Genomic DNA, 21041 nt, shown 5'->3' with positions numbered 1-21041 from the left:
CTATTTGCTTGCCTAGGGTAGCTACAGGCTTCTCATCATGGCCTTGTCAATTACAAGGCCATGATGTAAATCCTGATTTGTAATGAGTTTCAGAAATCTAGAGACGTTAGCTAATTAATTCTCTCATCCTTCAAGTAAGTTATATTATCAGCCATTTTGCTCAACTGGCACATTATGCAAAAAAAATGCTTGGGGAAGAAAAAAAACAACCAAACAAAAAAAACAGAACAACAACAACAAAAAACACATTTTCAAGCTGACCAATAATCTGGCTATCTTATTTTGTTGTATCCTGAAATGCTGCTTGGCCTAATCTTTAAGAAGAGGTTAGGAAACAGAGCTTTTTTCACATAATATTTTGAGTTTCTCAAGAAGGAAAAATCTGAAAAGATGTTGAAATTTCCTGCAGGAGGCCAAGACTTGGCAAAATGTGCTAAACAAAACATTCTTCATCAGTTTTACCACCTACACACCTAGCACACTAACATAATCTGTACTTATTAGTGCTGCATTCCCTTGGAAATTGGTCATCTAGTGTCTTATATTAGGAGCCCAAAATGTCCTTGGATTGCTTAAAATTAACTGGGGATAACTGGAAAGTTGGCGTGTATAAATCATCCAAGGTCACCCATGCAATGATGTTAGCAGCAAAGCTGCAATGAGAACCTGGAAGTTACTGGCTTTCATCCTAATGGTCACTTCACCAGACCAAGATACCACCATTATGGGAGATAATGATAATAAAACACTGCAGTGCTCTCAAATTGCACAGGAGCTGCACTTTCACTGTTCTGAAAAGCTATCATTCAGTCTGAAAGTTATCAAAATTGCTGGCCCAACATACTCTAAATACAGAGTGTCACTTATGAAGAACATGTAGTTTTTCTTAGTAGAGTAACATTACAAAAAGAGAAAGAAAAAGAACATGGAAGTAGAACAGAAAATCCTGTTATAATGTTAAAAAGGAATGAATGGAAAATGATGGATATTATTCTGCTTTTCTTCAGGCTCCTGCTGAACTAGGATATAATAGTGGCTACAAGACACTGGGACCACTGCTGCCACACTGGGACCACAGTGGCTACACAGGCGCTGGCACCACTGCTGCCTAGACACCACTGAAGTTGGAAACCCTTGCCATTGCTTTCTTTTGCCATGGGTTAGCACAAAGTCATTGGCAAGGGGAACCTCGAATAGACTACAGCAACCTGCTCCTGTCTAGGTGACCCTCATTTCTGGCTCTTCATTTCTTTCACCCTCCCACTCCCCAGCTAATGCGACCCCCCTTTCTCCTTGTCCTTTCCATCTTTGCCTGAGTGCTTCTCCTCCTGGAACCTCAAATGTACATCTACTTGCTTTGATTTGTGGACAATCATCCAATTCTGGTCATTCTTACAGCCTTTCTTTCAGATATCCTCACCTCCCACCACTCTTTTGAATAACCAGACCTGTCCTTCAATCATTCTTGCTGGCTTCATCAGCTTCTTGCTGTCCTCTGACTCCCCCCATAACAGCTCAGGGGTTGTGTAGCCTCTTCCTTAATTTGGAAACAAAAACAAACAAGCAAACAAAAAAAGTCAGGCTTCTGTATCCCACTTATTTTGCCAACTACCCTGCTATCTTATTCTACCTCTCCTTTTTAAGCTCCCTGACTGCAGTCAGTACCTGGTGTCAATCTCCTTGGCTTTCCCCAGCTGTTTTCATTGAGCCTTACTTTCAACACGACCTCTAATGACCTCTTCCTACCTAATGCTGTGGATCAGCAGTTATTTTCTGTCCCTCATTCAGCTTCACCGCCACTTCTTTCTGCTCTTCTTGGCCTATCATCTTTCTTTCTTTATCGAGAGGTTCTGATCTGCTCATGTTGACAGGCTATCACTGACAATTATCACCGACAATTACATTTTCAGGAAACAGCCTTTGTACCTTCTCCCAAGCTGCTCTTCTCTGCTGAGAACCCATACCCTTGTTATTTTTCAATCCTTTGAAAACTCTCCTTTTCCATCATCTCTCTCCCTCTCTTCCTTTAAAAAAAAAAAGAAAAAGAAAAAAAGGAAAAAAAAAGATGGAGTATTCTGGGATCTCTTCTCCCATCACGCTTACCAACAAACACTGTCTCATAATTTCCTTGGAATCCCACTCGTCTGTACCCATCTTCTGTTATCTTTTAATTGTAAGCTTTTAGACAGAGGCTGCTTTTTCACAGAACCTAATACAAAGAGGTACTTGTCCGTAATGAGGCTATTAAGCAACATGGTTATATAAACACAAATTACAAAGGGAGTTCAGATTTCATTGCAGCAAGCATCATATGAAAACCTTGTCATGAAGAAAAGAGAACCAAAATGCTTAAGAATATGGTCAAGGCCTTAAAAACTCCATTCTTAGACATGCTGGGCATGCACAGGTGAATCTGCCATCTTTGGAAATTAAGGTTTATGCACAGCATTCAGACTTCACTGAAAGCAACAGGCCTTTTATTACTAAGTTCAATATGGCCAAGGCTTTTCTATCCGTGTCTTATCATACGGACTTTGTGAATATTTGCAAAGAAGCACTCCATTAGAATACACCTAACAATAACATTTCATAGTTATACTCAGTCACTAGGAATTATCTTGACAGCTTGATTTCTGATTTTGTATCAGGTCTGTATGCTAGGTCTGACAATACCCAGGTACCAAAGCCAATGTTTAATGGATCACAAACACAACTTAAGAAAACATAGCTTGTTTTGTTGCTTTACACAGCCTCTTCTGAACTTTCAATTAATAAATTATTTAGCACTTGTCCTTAGATGGCATGGCTGAGATGTCAATACCACCCAAAGCACCCACATTTACCAAGCCTATCCTGTATGAAAGGGGATGAAGATGTTTGTGTAAGGAAAATGTCAAAGCGGGAAATTAACCCCTTCGGGGGGTTTACACAGTCAAATATTGCAATGACATATCAGCATTCATCTGATGCCAAAGGATCACGATATCCCTGCTGATACTGTTTACCAGTTAGACTTGTGGTTCGCCTAGTTCAAAGAGGGCAATGGACTCTTTTTGTAACATTGCCTTTAAGTTGGTATGCTAATAAGCAAATATAACATGAAATTTTATTCCTAAAGATACAGTATTGAATTTTCTCCAATACAAAAGGACACAATAAATCTCACCTTTTGTGACGACACGTCTCTTAGAGGAAGGTCATCTATATAAAAGAGTCTCCACAAAAGCTGTTCTGTCTTTTTGGAGATTTACATTGGAAAGAGACTGAATGCTGATGGGGGCCGATCACTTCAGTCCCTTGTGTGCATATATGCTAACTAAGCTGAAATACAAGACTGTCTGAGAGACGTGGTAAAACCATGAGGGACTTCCACATCTATCTCCATCCTTTTGAAATTCCTCACACAAAGGTTGTGCTGAAAAGGATTTGATCTGCCCATTCATTCTCTTTACACACACCTCTTTTCTACCTATGAAAACCAGAAACTACTCACAGCAAACACTGAAAGAAAAACAAGCTTCACACATTCGAACAGCATGGACTGTGACCAAATAATCCACCTGGGCTAAATCCCTAGGCTGCTGGGTTTAGTGACCCAAACTACCACGCCAGCTGCCTGGGGCGGGAACCAACCTGTTATGCGTACTACTTCCAGTCTGCCCCTATGCAAAGAGGTGGGGGCAGCAGCATTCCACCCCACCTTACTGCAGATACCCTTACCAACGCTTAGGAACTTACAAATGAGTCCAAAAGCATTATCTACTCCTATTAGCACAGGTCCCTCACCTTCCTTGCACCTGTTTCTATACTCACTTGTCATGCTCTAGTGTGATGTTCTGTGCCTTCCTCAGGGGCTTGAACCGCCACTACTCGGAACCAACTACACCACACTCTATCAGAGAGCCTGAGAAAAGCCCATATATACACATATACATTCCCTCTTGAAACCAATCAAAAGATTAGTTTTGCACATAGACTATGACATAATTACGGTTCAAGTCCTGCTGTACCATGCTCTCACTGAGAACTAGTCAAGTAAAGAACATGAACACTTACGTAAATTATCAAGATCTTACAGACTTTATTGAGACAATTTCCACAAAAGAGAGGGAATTTTTTCCTTGAGTAGGGATTGCAAGAATATACCCAAAGTTACAGGGATTACATGTCAAATGGTACTCTATTTTCTTTTTTTTTTTTATGTCCATCTTGCTGTAGCTTCGACAGAATATGTTAATCAAAATCCTATAGAACTGTATTTAATTGTGTATTTAATTTTCATTTACATAATCATCTTACAAAAGGAGCATTTCTCCTTTGTGCTGGATGTCTTACGATTAAAAGTTGCAATTACCCAAATATGTTATTTTAGGAGCCCCATCACTATCGCTTCTATTGCTCAGTCATTACCATAAATTATTACACAGGAGCTAAATATACATTTCCAGTCTTCATGATGTCCAAACAGTCCTGCAGTCAGAGAGATCGAATGTTCCCTGCGGTGTGCCATAATAATCTGCATTGAGTGTTTTGGATCAAATAGGAGAAATTTCCAAAGCTTAAGGGCCTTAACAGGGAATTCAGGAAACACATAATTGCAGAGTGCCTTAATTTCAAAAATAGGATTTGTGTGCCTGTAACACAGGAATTGCTTATGGAAATGGGCAAGCACTTACACTGATATATATCTCCATAATCAGTGCAAAGCTACAAATGTTTTACTGCTAAATATGTATTGTAACGACTATACAAACTTGATTAAGCATAAAATCAACTTGTAAGGGGTGGGATATAGTGGAGTGGCAGAGACAGAATATATTTTCCAAAAAATAAAAAAATAAAAAATCAAGAGTAAAGCAGAAGATCTCAGTCACTTCTGAGGGGACAACAGAGCATGAAATACCAACCAGCTCACAAAAATGTTTACCTCTGGGCCTCTGCTTCTTCTGTTACTTCTGTTTTGAGAAGACAAATGCATAATCTATCTGTAGCCTATGAATATTGTCTAGGCATTTCTGCTCCCTGCTCAGTTTCACCCATTAACACTCAGGGTATGCACAAATAAAGTCCTACTTAATCTCAGCATGGAAGTGGGTCACAGGCTGGAGGTGAGCCAGTTCCACGGGAGGTGGTTTCACTGAGGGACAGCAGCAGGATTTTAGCTAGCTCATAAACAGGGGTTGAAACTTTGTTGTATCCTCCAAGCTGCTGCCTAAAGCAGTCATCATAAATAGGTACCCTGCTCTTAGACTGTCTCAAGAAGCTGATCCTCCAAAATTATTGTATTGCAAAACTATTTTTAGCAATTTCTTCAGTTTGCATAAGAATGTTAACATGCCTGAGCTTTACGGTTATAGAATGAAAACAAAAGGGGTCAGGAAAAGCTGCAGTTAATGGTAGCATGAGAATTCAATCTATGCTGCTTAAATGCGTTGGCAAAGCTTAGGCAAGCTGATAAACTAAAACCATGCAGAAAATGCAATACATACATGATAACCTTCTTCTTTGTGACGATAACCTCAACAAATGTATTTCTGGCTTGCCTTCTCTCCCCTCCAACATGCTTGTTTTCAGAGTTTGCCTTCAAATTCTTGAAATTGAAATTTTAGCATTTCATGCAAATAGGAGAGAGAATGAACTGGAAGCATGTCATTGGGTTTTGCTTTGTTTGTTTTCTAAATGATTGCTTACATTCTTCAACCATAGACCTTGTGGGTTTACTTAAAATATGACAACAGTATCATGGATAGGTGGCATAATAGTTGGAACTCAAATGTATCCTTTCAAACTTGGTATTTTTAATTCCACATTACAGAAGAACCTGTCTTGGCTAACAAATGAAAGGATGAAAAAAACATCTTTAACTAGATGGCTGTTTTACAAAGGTGAAGTAGACCTTTCCTGAATTAGCACAGGGATAATTTTGAATAATCTCTGGAGACAGTAATTTACCTAATATTTGGAGGAGAAGTTTTATTGTAACTAATGCAGTTTGTTGACGATTGTATCAGACAAATTCTGTTTTCAAATCTCATGCTCATTAAATGTAGTGCATAGTACAAAAACTGTGATGTGAAGAGTAAGTCTCACTGGACTGCATCAGTCACCTTACTGTCTAATGACATTGTTTTTTAAATGCATTGGGTACGTAAAATCACTATGTAGTGAAAATCTCAATTATTGCTTTGTTTCCTAAGTATTATGAAACACATGGTCAGCTACATTTATTTTACTTCAAATGGCTTGTTGTTACTTATTTCCTCTTTAGACTATTAAAACTCTGACTTATTTACTGTGGCACTCCTTTGACCATCATATACTTATGTAATTACACAGTTCAGATAAACAAAAACCACCACAAAAACTCTTTGCTATTTATAACGAGCAATCTTTAAAATTTACTTTTTGTTTTGTTTTGTTTTCTGATACTGGCTAGTTAAAGACTTTATCCATTTAAATGGACAGCTTCATCGTATCTTTTCTAAATATAAGCATGAGCTATTTTCAGGCCACTCAAGGAAAGTCATGGTGTGTAATATCAAATTCTTTGATTTGTTGCTGGCATATGCATCGCAAAATGACATCTTGACCTGCTGTTAATGGACACAGCCAGAGAATGCTTATGATCATTACTGATTTAGACCACTGATTTCTTTACATTCAAAATCACTTCAGTAAACAAAAGCAGAGAGCATACACTGAATTTTAGTTTTGAAGAATACTGTATCTCAGGCTGAGACTTCTCTTTTCTCTGAAAAGTCAATCAGATTAGTAGCGTGCACTTCCATAGCTCTCAATGAGTATAAACTGGAGGGAAGTTGTCTAAGTGGTATGCAGAACTGTACAGTCAACTCCTGGTTGTCTGTGGGTGTGTAACCCAGGTTGCAGATTAGCAGGGCTATGCTAAAACAAAGCAGAAATAAAAGGAAAAACACCCACCATTTTCCTTTGAATTTCTCCTGCAGCTTTTTAGTTCAGCTTAACTTCATTCCTCAAGAAATGTAATAAACATAGGAAGTTCTTACAGGCTAGCGTGCATATACTTTGTATTACCTATGTTTTATGCAAGTTAGTCTACACCATTTCTGTTTTCAATAATTGACAGCTGACTGTGTAACTATGGAAGAGCCTGGCAACCCATAGTTTTACTCAGTATTTGCTAAAAAACAAGTATTAGTCAAAGTACATCTTTAATTCTCCTCAAAAACCACTAGACTTCCCTTTGACTTTATTTATTAAACCCATGAATAATAGCAGCTTGCTGCAATACTGGGCTCGGATTAATGTAAGTAAAATGTTCTCATGCTTGGAAGGCAAAGCACAGACAATACAAGTGAGCAAACTCAATGCACTTAAAAGGAGATGGATACAGCAGGCTGCTCTGCCCTCGAGGCCTGGAGACTGCCTGAAAACCATTGTGTAATAATATTTTAGGGCTATACCAAAAACCTTGCATTAATTTGCTAACTATCCATTTTATTCATTTAGAGGATCAATGCAACAATAACTGTGGTTTCTTTATGAAGGAGTTGGGAGAGGGGAAATTGTTTCCTGTTGCACTCTCGCCATTATGCATTTTTCTCTGCATAACATAGACAGTGACTACTTCATGACCAAAGCCAAAAGACACAGATAGGCAGTGTGCTAGCCAAGCATCATAGCATGATAGCACCAGGAAGGCAGCTGGAAGGAACCAGTGGCCTCCCTCTGTCTTTAGGAGGGAAATCAGACACTGACAAACCTCGGGAAGCTGCTGCAAGAAGCTACTGCTGAGGAAAGTGGACTCATCTGCTGTGGAGGGAGGATGGCTGAGATACTTCTTAAGGAGCACTGGAGCAGAAGAAATACAGGACTCAATATATGAAATACTTCACATTGAACAAGAACTGATGGAGAGGTTACCAAAGGGCCAGTGGCACAACTAGAGGGCAAGAAAGCAAGAGGGGCAGACAGGCTTCTCGAGGGCACCTGTTCTTACTCTTTTTTTCTTACCCAGGAAAATTAAAACAACTAGCATCATATAACCCATGAGCATCAAAGATCAACGCAGACATAAAACACTGTGACACTCTTTGCTATTCTGAAATAGAAGAGTAACCTACCAGCCCTGTATAAGCTTTGGCACCGATTTTACTCCCGTACTAAAACGAGAGCAAAAAGCTTTTCATACTGTGACACAACCGTGTACTGAGCTGGAAGAAACCTTCTTGCTCTTTTGAATTTATCCCCCAATGCATGAGGTTTGATGTGCTGACTAGGATCAAACGACACCCATGGCAGAACCTGCAAGCACTGCCTTACTTCATGTCTACATGTAATGAACCTCTCTAAGGTACCGGACATCCTGCACCAGTGAGTTCCACTGAGTAATAACTTTGCATGGCATGTTACTCCATATGTTGGCTTTTAACTTCACTGCACATCCCCTTGTTCATTTAACACTGGAGAGAATAAAAGGAATTACATCTGTCACAAGACTTCTTATTGGAACAAGTATAAAAATTCACTTAGAGAAAGACCTCCCTTGTCAGGTAGCAATACACTCGTGTATTTTTCAGTTAGTCAAAGGAATTATGTTCATATCAAAAGAAAAACATTTAGCAAAATATTTGCTTTCAGACTTGTTTACTGTTTATTATTTTAATTTACATCAGTTACTGCTTGCAAAACTTCCAGGGAAATAATTTTAAATTGTTTTTTCCTTTTCCCACTGCATAGTAAATACAGCCTTCTTAGTATTTCAGAAGCATAGTACTATAGAAACGTGAGGGCCAGCTTCTGCTCCAAATGAAGTTAATGGGAAAACACCAACTGACTTTATTAGGAGCTAGGCCAGGCCCCGAATTCTCAGCTTGTGAAATTTCATAGTTGAAAATTTTCCGGCTAATCCTCAGAACCGACTACTTCTACAACTATAACACTATTTACAACTTTATTTATATGTACTTCTTTATTACAATATGTAATATCAATGTTCCTTGTAAAGGTTACTATTTTATAGAAATTAGACTGAAGTTATTGCCAATCAACCTTTTAATAAACTTAAGTGGGATAACTTTCAGAATTTTTCTCAACATACGATTCAGCTTTTATGCACTCCTGCTATCTTTGACAATTGCTTAACTACCTTAATTTCAAAGCCTTTTCGGTGTAGTAAAAAAGTCCTTTTGGTGGAAGTTTATTGGTCCCGTTTCAAATTACGTTCTGAAACATCCTTGTACTGATGATGACTTGGTATTTCAGCAAGTTTTCTGTTTCAACACAGTATATTAAGCCATGCCTCTCAACCAATCAACCTCAGTATAAAAGTGTAAGTGAGGTCAAACAGATTGCTCACTAAATCTTTGATCAAGTTGTCTGATCACATATAGACACAACTCTCTGAATTGTTGCATATGTTGTATAATGTTATCATACAAATTTAAGCATTTCCATTATTGACTGCTGCTCGTGTATGTATATATTAACTTGCTGGTCATAAAACTACAACAAAGAACAAGATACACCAATACTGAATTAAGACCTCTAGTCTTGTCTCTCAAAAAAATTAAGAAAAAAAATCAATGTTCTTTACGATCGACTGACTCATGATGTTGTGCTTCAAATATACACATTTTCCAAAATTAAACCGTGAAGTTAATGTCAAATACTGTGTTGTAACTTTAAATATAACTGACATATTAGAACAGATAGATGGGTAATTATGATAAACTACACAATAGTGCTACTGTAGATAATATCATTTATCAATCCTGTGGTCCCCATCATTCATGCATTTACAGTTCGGGAATACAGTGACTGCAAAGGATAATAATTCATAATGGCTACATTCTCAGTACTTCATGCTAGCTCACTAGACAAAATAAAAAAGGTTAATTGTATAACTGGAAAAATGTAAAATTTTATTCCAAGAAAATTAACAAGCTACACAGGTAAATTTTGGCAAATGCAACTTTATATTGAAATCCACACATCTGTATCTTAAAGAAGGAAAGACTCACAGACTCTAATGTATTTCTAAAATACTAAGAAATCATATTATATGCTTTCACAAGTTAAAACTTAAATAATTTAAAACAACCAATACACCAAAATGTGCAGAAAATATAAACAAGACTGTGCCTTCAGTAGAATAAATGCTTCACAAATTGTGCAAGATATCATACTAAGGCTGCGGTCTCCCCATGACAGCTGTCTTAAAATATAAACATACATCAACTGCCTGTGTTTCTCAGAACAAACTAGAAAGGGCGGCACACCTAGAAAAAAATCATATCATCCCAGTGATGTGCATACTGATTTTGGGAACCATTGGAGTAAAAAGGAAAAAAGAGGACTAAGTGATCTCTCATGCACTCCCAAATGACTGACCAGAGTTACTGATTCAATTTTCCTTGCTTATTTGCTTCAATGCTAAACAAAATGGAAGATACTAGATAACCCTTTAAGGCAACATGTGTTTATTCTGTATAATTATAACTGTTCAATTATGACTGGATATTATCATTAACGTTGCCTAACAGACTGATATCTAGCTTTTTAAAAAATATAAATAAGAGTCTATTAAACTTTATACCAAATCAGCAAAACCCACAGAATACAGTTAAATGTTAGTAATTTCACCGTTAAGGAAAATGGTATTTAGAAAGAGTAATATATTTGGGAAAAAGAAAAAAGAAAAAAAAAAAAAAAAAAGAAAAGTCTAAATCCGAACAAAAATACTGCTTTGGAATGCTCCCCAAAACTTACTCACAAGGCAAACAGATTTGTGTGATAATCCAATAATGCATGGCACATCTTTAATCAGTTACAGTACTTGAGTCCCCAGTTTTCAGTCTTTGCAAAACAATAATTGTATGAAATGTTTTAAAGGTCTTCAGATGTCTAAAATTAGTTTTATCAACACATTAACCTCATATCAACTTAATTTATTAAGATGTCCAATGCTAATCTTTTTGATGGTCTTATTTTATGTAGTGATATACACAGCATTTAGCACTGATACTTAGCACCTGCTACTTTCATAATCTAGATTTCAACCACATAAAGGAATTCAGGGCAGTAGTTCAGTCCTTTGTTCTTAATTACAAACCTTCAGCAGTGGTCAGCAGGAACATGTTTAGGTTTAAAATAGGATTAGAGGTGAGCTATTGCAAAGACTGCAGAATGTTGCCCAAATCCTTACAACTGCTGACATCCCATTCTTGATTTTCTTCTCAAGACATGGCTACAGGCCACAATTGCTTAGCAGAGAATGGTAGTGTTTCACAAGGCTAAAGATTTACAGATGCTCCCTCATATAACACAGTAAGGTTCCCTTGGTAACCTGGATTTTCTGCAGTAAAGAAGGGTTGTGCTGAAACAGCGCCTCAGCTCCCTGTTGGAGAAAATGCAGACAAAAGGATTGATTCCAGCTTGGGCAAAACTCATCCAGACAGCGGCCGTTAGAAATCCCCCTGGTACTACAGGCCCTCTTGCAAAAACTCTCCAGTAACAGGCTACCAAATAGGGACCCCACAAGGTCAGAAAGAGGAATGTCATGATGTAGAACATTCTGCTGATTCTCTTCTCCATTTTGAACTCGTCTAAAACCAGTAGCCTTCTCCTGCCTGTGGTGTTCGCGTTTTGCCTGATTCCCAACAAGGTTGGCGGTGTGGGACCCCTTCCAAATCCAGCCAGCCAATTAGCAGCCGCTTGACCGCTCGCTCCAGGACCATGGAAAGTCCAGTTCTGGCTCACTGCTGCAACAAACTGGACTGGCTTCATTTTCCTGCGGTCGTGAACAAAAAATATCAGCTTGAGGTAGACAAGCTGTGTGGCTAGGAGGATGAGGGCAAGAAGAAGCATAAATCCCAAAGAATCATTAGCCCTGAAGGAACGATGCTGGAAAGTGCATTGGTCTTCCTCCCTAATGAACGAGTAGGTGCCCACATCTAAAACTGGGGGGAAAGCCATGGCTACAGAGAGGGTCCACACCATACAGATAACGGCCAAACAAGTCCAGAAGGTCAGCCTTTTCGTATAAAAACGGTGGTGGGCAATAGCTAAGTATCTGGTGACGCTTATGCAGAACAACATGAAAGCAGTGTGAAAGCAGGACAAAACCCCCAAAAAGGCAATCACTTTGCAAGTAAGAGTCCCATACGTCCAAGTAGAGCCATTTTTTACAGAGGTGAAAACAAATGGGAAACAAATTGCAGATCTGAGGATATCTGAGCAGCAAAGATCCAACAGGAAGTAGTAAGGAGCTCTATGCAAGGTCTTATCTTTGACTAGCAAAATGGAGATCAGAAGGTTACCCACCACACTGACTCCTATTATGAAACCCAGTGAAGTCAGTTTCAGAAAAGCTGTTAAAGGAGAGAGATTTTGTAAAATGTTGTCAGCTGCATGGCTGTAGTTCGCCATAGATGGATGGATGATATGTATATTGCCTCAGTCAAGTCTCATGATCTATATATAAGAACAAGGAAAAAATAGATCCATACATCTTACTGAAAATGTAATCCACAAACAGAACTGATCTGGTGTCTAGTCATACAGTACATCCTCTTCTTTCTGATTTGTCATGCCATCAAAATATCTGAAAAAAAATCGAGCTATCAGTTCTTAAGTTAACAAGAAATGATGTCAGAAAGTGCTAACAAAGATGTTAATTTATGGAGAAGCAAATGAAGTTGTAAATTTGAGTACTATTGTTTGTTTTTAAAAATCTCGAGGCTTTTTTTTTGTTTTTTATACTTACTGTTTAGCATGTTTGATTATTGGCATTTCACAGATTTGGCTCATTACAGTTTCAGAACTGACCAGTGCCCCTTTTATTCGGTAGCATATATAATTTTACAGTTAAAGCCTCAGAGATTTTATGAATCAAAAAGATTCCTAGTTTGCAAGCCCAAGAGTTAATCACTGGCATCTTTAAAAAAATCCCCAAAGGCTGCTGATATTTTGACATTACCTATATTTATTTTACGGCTACAGTATTTGTCAATGTTTTAGAGGCAGCTGCTGTGTTGATACGGATCACACCCAAAGAAACCCTGCAGAATTTATGTTTTTTAACCCAAGTCACCAAAGCACATTAATCACACTGTGTTGGTTCATGCACATTGTAAGAGAAACAGTATTCATTATTCCCCTCCCTTCCTCCTATAAGCCGTAATTTTATCATTTGGGCTTCCAAATAAACAGGTATGCCAGACAGGCGATAGCACTATGCTTTAGGGTCCCCCCCCTCCCCGCTTTAATGCAAATCTTTAGAGCCTCAACATAATTCAGAATAAGCAACGCTCGATGTAAATACTGAGAAAAAATAGGCAACACACCCAAGATACAATGCCCATCCTTTCAGGAGGGCTGGTTTTGATTATGCTTAAATAAACATATAATAAATTGATATATATATATATATATATATATTTAGCTAATTAGGGCTCCGCGATTCCCACTAATCCTCCCGGTGAACCTCACTGGAACATCATTTCGTGCAATAAAATAAAATAAATTAAAGAACTGTCTGCTGTTGTTTTATTATTATTATTATTATTATTCCCCCTCCCTCCGGAGCCAGGGACGGGAGCCACAGCAGGCATGATCAGGCTCCTTCGCTCCCCACCCCGTGTTTCCACCTCGGGTGTGCACAAAGGATATTCCCACTGAATCCCAGCAAAACCCTTCCATTCTTACCGTCCACAAAAGAGCCTGATTGCTGCTGTGTAAACAGAGGCTGATCAGATCATGGCATCGTTTTAAAACCATGAAATCAGGCTCCCCCTCCCCCCCCCCCCTTCCCCCTCACCCCCCCGCCGCTTCCCCCTCCTCTGTGGAGCCGTCCCCGCCGCCCGGGCGGCCCTGCCTCCCCTCGCACCCACCCCACAGACCCCACACACCCCACACGCACCCCACAGACGCTCGCACCCCCCGGGAAAGAGCCGCCCGCCACCCGCGGCCATGCCGGGCACGACTGCGCCGCGCCGCCCGGGTGCCGCCGCCTGGCAGCCGCAGCTGCCGGCGCCCTGCGGGAGCCCCCCGCGGCGGGGAGCCGGGGCTTTGTCTGCGGGCTTCGGCTCTCATCGCTCCCCCGGACCCCATCCCCGAGCCCGGGGGGGTGTCCCCGCACCTGCTGCTGCGGCAGCCCCGGCTCGCCAGCCCCTGCCCTCCTCCTCCTACCTGTTGGTGCCGGCGGTGCCCACATGCCACAGCTGCTCCTCCAGCGCTGCTTTATCCCTTTTTTAAACCCCTTTTCGCTTTCCTCCGCCGCGTTCCGTTCTTCCCTCTCTCATTCCTTTAGGATTATTTTTATTTCTTTTTCCTTTTTTTTTTTTTTTTTTTTTTTTTTGCCTCGGTACCTCGCCTGAGGATTCAGTCAGCGGCTCGGCCGGCGCATGCCCGCTGCGCCTCCTCCCTGCGCGCCGAGCCCCGTCCTCCCTCCCGTGTCGCAGCGGCTCGGGCTCCCCCCGGCCCTTGGCGGCCTCAGCGGCGGCTGCTCCCTCGCTGGGGGCCGGGCAGCCCCCGCGGCGGTTGCTGTGTCCCCGCCGAGGGGATGGCGGCCCCCCCGGCAGCGGCAGCAGCCGCCGCTTCAGCGCGGGGAAGGCGGCAGCGCGTCCCCATCGCGATGCATAGCCCGGCTGGATTTATCGCCGAGGGAAGGGAGGGGGGAGGAAGTGGGTCCTGCGCTCCTTGTTTGTGCCGATGAACTCCCCCCCCCTCCCTCCCTTGTGCTGAAAATGGGGGGGGGGACGAGGGAGCGCCCCCTTCTCCTTCCCCCTGCTGGCCCCTGCGGCGGCGGGGAGAGGGAGGGGGGCTCCCGAAGAAAGCGCCGCGGTTCGGGGCGGGCGCCTCGGCTGCGGGGCCGCTAGGACACCGCACCTTCCCCCTGCCTCCCCCGCTGCCCCCCCGGCAGCCGGCGGCACGGCGGCGTTGCCAGCGTGCAGGCACGGCCGGCGCAGGGCGGCTGGCAGCGCTGCATGGCGGCGGGGCTGAATGCTAATGGCAGCCTGCTCCGGCCGGGGCGCGGCCCCCGGTTGTGCCTCGACGCGCACCGAGGGAGCGGGGAGACGCGAGGGGACGGGGTGGGTCGACGTCCCCCGAGATGGCACCCTTCGGCCCGGCCGTCCCCCAAAATGGCACCCTTCGGGGGGACCGAGGTGGTCATGGCGGGAGGCAGCCTGCAGCCCAGCTGCTGCGAGTGCCTGGCCGACCGCTGCCACTCGCAGAGGGTATAAAACCCGGGAAAGAAGCAGAGGGTTTGGCGAAAAACCTTGACAGAGCGTGGCCCTCAGCCCTCCGGCCTCTTGAATCTTTGTAGAGGTTTATCCCAGACAAGTGGGCACATTAACAAGAGAGATGCCCCAAAAGCCTTCGAGGAGGAAGTCATGGAACAAGATATTCCAGGGTAGAAAAAGGCTTGGTTTCTGAGGAACCTCTTCACAGGGAGCCTCCACTCAAGCCAAAATAAGTCCTTCTGGAGAATGGGTTTATGGGGTTGATTCATAATGTGTGGCACGTCTTCAGGATCGCCAGTAGACTACTAAAGCTGTTATCAAAGTTTGGATTCTTCTTGGTTTTGGCACTTTCTAAAAGTCTTTGGAATTAGTGGCCAAGCAACAAAATTAGCTTCAGGAGCAGCGTGATTGAGCCCAAAGGTCTGCAGCCACTGAGTAATACAGTTAACTCAGAACAAAAAATTGCAGTGTTTCAAGCATGTGACTTGCTTCAAATAAAACATTTTTCTGAGTAGAAAACTCACATAGAGCCTTATCATAGATACCTTATCATTTTTTCTTCTTTGTTTCTTTGTCTCTTTGTTTCTTTGTTTCTTTCATGAACGTAATTACTATGACCTTAGGTTGCTGCTCATCTTTGGGGCTGATCTCACTTCCAAAAATTGCCGTTTTGGGTGGTTATTAAAGCTACTACTTCAAGATGTGCTTCTCATGTCACAGTCAGCTGAGCTAAGCAGACCTCTCTGGCTACCCCTTTTCTGTTAAATATGTGTGCTTTCTCATAGAGCTGTTACAATTTATATCGCTATATAACATTTAAAAACTTGCTTTTCTTTTATACCTGTCATGGACTGCTGGAGTCCATAGACTTCAGAATTCATGGACTACTGTTCAACTGCTGCTTTAGCATAATCATCATATGTGTAATCTGAGAACTAATGCTCTAATTTTATTCAATGAAATATAGACATCTAGACTGAAGTTACATATAACTAAGCTAGTTTCCCATTGTAAATGGAAGAGAAGAGAAGAGAAGAGAAGAGAAGAGAAGAGAAGAGAAGAGAAGAGAAGAGAAGAGAAGAGAAGAGAAGAGAAGAGAGAATAGTTTAGTTGGAAGGGACCTACAGAGATCAAAAAGTCCAACTGCCTGACCACTTCAGGATTAAACAAAAGTTAAAACTTATTAGTGAGGCATTTTCCAAATGCCTCTTGAACACTGACAGGTATGGAGCATCAACCACTTCTCCAGGAAGCCTGTTCCAGTGTTTGGCCACCCTAACGGTAAAGAAATTTTCTGAATACCCAGTCTGAAACCTCCCCTGGTGCAGCTTCTTGCAGTTCCCATGCATCGTATCACCCATTACCAGGGAGCAGAGACCAGCACCTCCCTTTCCATTTCCCTCCTCAGGAAGCTGCAGAGAGCAATGAGGTTGCCTCTGAGCCTTCTTTTCTCCAGACTAGACAACCCAAGTGTCTTCGGCCTCTCCTTACAGTACGTGAGAAGATGTTTTAGGGATCAGATCACCTCATTTTGAAGCACAAGTCTAAAATAGGTCAGATGGATACACTATTCTCTGGGATAGAATTAAGCAAGAGCAACCCTTGTTACAAACGGAGAGATTTCTGGTGAAGTGTGAAATAACACTATGTTAAGCTGTTGTGCTGGGAGCAGGTCACTTTCCCCATGGATGGAAAGCAAATCCAGGAGTCGTGGACTGGGAATCTGGGAGATGAAAGGAGTGGTCTGTTAAAGATGGCTCCAGGAAGCATGAGCTGAAATGAATATGCCTTTGGAAGGGGGGGAGGAGAAAAGCTACAAAAGGACAGGTGAAGAGATCTGTCGTCAGTAGTTCTTCAGATCTGTACTCTTCAGTTCTTCAGGCTAGAGATCTGAAAGGTACAGAAAAAAAAAAAAAAAAGTGGGGAAGCCTTTGTTGTAAAGTGAGTTGATTAGGGGTAGCCAAGCAGAACTTCTTGGGGCTTTGCCACAAGAAGGGATCCTGAACTTGGAATAAATGGCCCGCTCCTCAGTGTAAGGGAGACAGCATTAAGGACAGCATTAAGGACAACAGGAAGGAAGTTTAAAAGAGAGGACTTGCATGCTATATAAACATCTCAGAGGACAGAAGTGATTACTCCTGGGAAGGTAAATAATCTTTCCCTGCTGTTTTTATGTAAGTTCTTGTCTGCTTTTCCCCAGGAAGGAAGGGGAAAGGGACAGAGAACAAGTCAAGTGTAAGAGCAAGAGCATTTATGTACCCCATTGGAGCTAACAGCAGAATGATTCAGGCGTTCCCTAGAAAATATGAGAGTCAAGACTCTTTCCCTCATTTCCTGATTTAGATCAAAGACGTGAACTATCTGCAGGTTTGGGTAACCCTACTGCAAATTTGTTGATCGTTATGGTACAGAGATCTTTCCATGTCTCCTGCTGGAGTTACTTATTTTTTTGTAAGTAAAGACCCACAGCCTAGAAAATAAAGGGGGAGGTACTCAGCATTGCTGTTGGTAACTGAGGATTCCATATTTTGACTGACATTTTTTTTTGCTATTTAGGTAATGTGTAAGAATAACCAAGGTCTGGGTCCAGTGAATTGGACCCACTAGGTCCATTCCCAGAACAGGATCACCTTATTAGAGAGTCATACTTTGAGACTTTTGGTCTTTGACAAGAGATTGCGGCAACCCATTGCCATGAGGTGGTGGAGATGTTTGGGTACCAGGAGTTCTGGCACCTGTGTGAGTGACAGTTGAGTACTATTGTAAAGGAACTTTGTTGGCATGTAAGAGCAGTTTGGGTACATGGCACTTGATTTCTTTTGAGGAATTGTGTACCAAAGTTATAAACCAGGTCGGGTTGATGGGTAGGTGATTCTCATTGTTTTGAGCTTTTTCCTCAGAATGGAAGAGGTTTTTTAGAAAAGTCTGACACTGACAAATCTCACTAATGGAGTCTGAGGTAGAGATTGGGCTGGAAGACAGGCTAGTGATGACGAGTAGCTATCAGTTGAAAAGATGGGGTGAGATATTGGCCTCACCAAGGTCAGTAACAACTCTCACCAATTTCAGCGGAATCAAGATTTCAGTCCAGGGCCAGAAGCTGTGAGCAGCTAAACTGTAAAATATTCATGTCTCTATTCTCTTGATCATTTGAGTAATTAAAGCGTTTATTAGTGGTTCTGAAATTTGGATGTATGTGTTGCCTGTGCAGTCTGCAAAATGCAAACTGTGAAGCACTGTGGGATTTTGTGACATCTCTACAAAACCAGAGATACTCTGCAAGGTGTACCCACCTCTGTGCAGAGGTCAGCACAAGATTTATGTATTGCTTAAGAGACTGTGATAGATGCTATCAAAGTACATCCTTTTCAAAGGGCTCAAGGAATTCTTCCAAGGGAAGTTTCATGCCAGCGCTGTAGATTTGTGCAACTTTGAAATAGTATTTAAGTACAACTTATGTAATACAGAGACCTGTGAAAGACCCCTGCACAACAGAGAATTTCACCTGCAATATATTTGGTTCCTGTGCTTTGTAAAGTGTTTGCAGAGTAAAGACATTGATGGTAGTGTCTGGCTGCGGGGTTGGCTCTGAGCACAGACATAAATTTCACCCCACGCTAAAGATGCCTGAACTGGTCTCCACCTCAGTGATGCCTGGTTTCACGTATAGCAAAACCACATTCATATGAATATTGAGAACAATTCCTGTGGGTAATTATTGCAATTTTTAAAATTAATGTTTTGCCAGATCCTCAGTTGTTTTATAAATATTTCTCAGAAGTGTTTAATGAGGTATTTAAAAAATGTTTCCAAAGTGCCCTTTGAAAGTTAATTTTATTCTTAAAAATTGAACTATGTTGCATGCTAACACTGTGATAAATAAAGGTTTAAGGGCCAATATACATAAACTTGTCTGCTGAGCACATAAAAAGGCTTTGTCTTGCAGAGGGAAACAACAGCTCTGTGTGACTCTAATGGCTGTGAGAAACCAACGTGCTTCTGAAAATCGCATTAGATACTCATCGGTGTCCTCAAGCTTCTAAACATCTTTTAACATTTTTTTCATTACAACTATATCTGAAAGACTGGACACACGTCTTCTGCATCTAGTTTTCATAGATATACTGTTAAATAAATATTGCAGTGTTACGTTCAGTTATTTTTTATGCAATTTAGGTAGTGTGGACAAGTAATTACTTGACTTCACTTGCTATCAGGTAGTCAGAAATGCAAATGAACTTAACCATGCCCATGACTAATTACCAATGTTAAATTGCACTGCTAATTACTTGTTTCTACAAAAAGATAAACTACATTTTTAAATTGCTGGACTTCACAAGTGGCCTTTTTATATATTTGAGAGAGAGAGAGAGGCAAAGAAGGGTTCATGCTGCCTTTGTGGTTTGTACTCCATATGTATGTTGTAATGTACTGAAGAATTACCAAATTTCTTATTTTCACAGCCAAGGTGGAGTGATAATAAATAACTGATTAAAGACACAGATAATCACATCCACAGTGATGTGAATAGATGATTTATTACCACAGAAGTATATTAAAAAAAAAAAAAAGATAAAAGGAACTTTATAGTAGATGAAGATGTAGTTTCATGTAGATACATTTTTGAATGGCTGAGAATATTTGTCTAATATTGGCGTCTTGGATTTCTTGTAAATTGTATGCATAGATAATGGTGTATTTAAAATTTAATCTTTGAATAATTTGTTTAGCTCAAATTTACAAAAAAAAAATAGCAAAACAGAGGGTAAACTCTTATCTTGTGTGTCCATATTATCTATTTTTCTAAATGTGAATAATGCTGTATTTGCAATTTTGTTAGTGTAAAGTATTGAAATTCTCCTCCAGTCAACAGTTTTTAGTTAATATGAGCAACAACGTAGCCTTCAGTGAGGTCCTGAGCTGCTGACCTTGGAAGGACACTTGGTGTTATTCCCTGCCCTCCTGGGAAGGAGAATGAACCTCTCATCAGGACTCGAGAGAATGCGGACCAAGCTTAGGAAATTACCCGCTATATCCAGTCTTTCTGCTCTCCTCCCGTGCCAGAAATTCTGTTGGTGTTTTGGTAATTGAATGTGGAATGGCTGGAAATAACTTTCTTCTGTCTCCCTAACCAAAAATAAAATACCATTGCTTACAAACGTGGTAGATGGGACTTGTTGAAGCATGTGCACAGACACTGGGAATAGTCTTACAGAAATAGCGATTCATTTATTTAATATATTTTCATCTGTGCCTTAATTAATCCAATTAATTGTACATATTTTAGTATAAGCTATATACAATATGTCTTTCAACTCCTGTAAATACATTCCATTCGCCGATACATTTTCCTGTGCATGACATATGGCTATGTGAATACATCATAGTGGTACAATTCAGCAACCAAGATAGTTGAAAGGAACAATGCTGACAAGTTATGAATTCATGACTAAATCACCATTGGTGAAAGCTGTATCTTTTGCAAGTGCCTTGTCTAGCCAGTAATACAAAACCAATCTGGTAAGAAACTGGTAGAGTCTTTCAGAATCCAAAAAAAGAACTGGGAGAACTGATGAGGGCCATGCTAATGACTTTTTGGCTCCAATGCATGGCTAAGCAGGCTTGGCCTCCCTGACTGTTCTCCACAGACGTTACCTTCTGACAGCATGCTAACCGTGTTTTGGTAAGAGTGGAGCATCCCCACTCAAGGTAATATTTCTAGCCAATGCAAGCAGCACTCACCATTAACATAGAAAGCTAAGTTCATTTACTCCGGTAGGGAAATCTGTTACCGTGATTTTAGAAGTGTAGTCTACT

General features: G+C 41.1%; 1 protein-coding gene across 3 annotated transcripts in view; it reads right to left on the bottom strand.

Annotated features, from left to right (window-relative positions):
• Window positions 1-15748, bottom strand: part of GPR85 (G protein-coupled receptor 85) — a 45469-nt gene extending 29721 nt beyond the window's left edge. Inside the window, exons 1-2 of one of the 3 annotated variants that reach the window (XR_005817976.1) lie at window positions 14170-15748; window positions 12489-12583 (exon numbers count right to left, since the gene is read on the bottom strand). Coding sequence is in view for 2 of the 3 variants with exons in the window: in XM_040550495.1 (XP_040406429.1) it covers window positions 11296-12408 (1113 nt within the window). In the remaining variant the exon portion in view is untranslated. Of the gene's footprint in view, window positions 1-9941; window positions 12584-13686; window positions 13746-14169 lie in introns of those variants that run through there. The other 2 variants (XM_040550495.1, XM_040550503.1) reach the window with 2 other exon arrangements.
• Between the last annotated feature and the right edge of the window lie 5293 nt (window positions 15749-21041).

Source organism: Cygnus olor, chromosome 1 (assembly GCF_009769625.2).
Source record: "Cygnus olor isolate bCygOlo1 chromosome 1, bCygOlo1.pri.v2, whole genome shotgun sequence".
Classification (NCBI taxonomy): domain Eukaryota; kingdom Metazoa; phylum Chordata; class Aves; order Anseriformes; family Anatidae; genus Cygnus; species Cygnus olor.
This window is presented reverse-complemented; position numbering and strand designations above follow the sequence as displayed.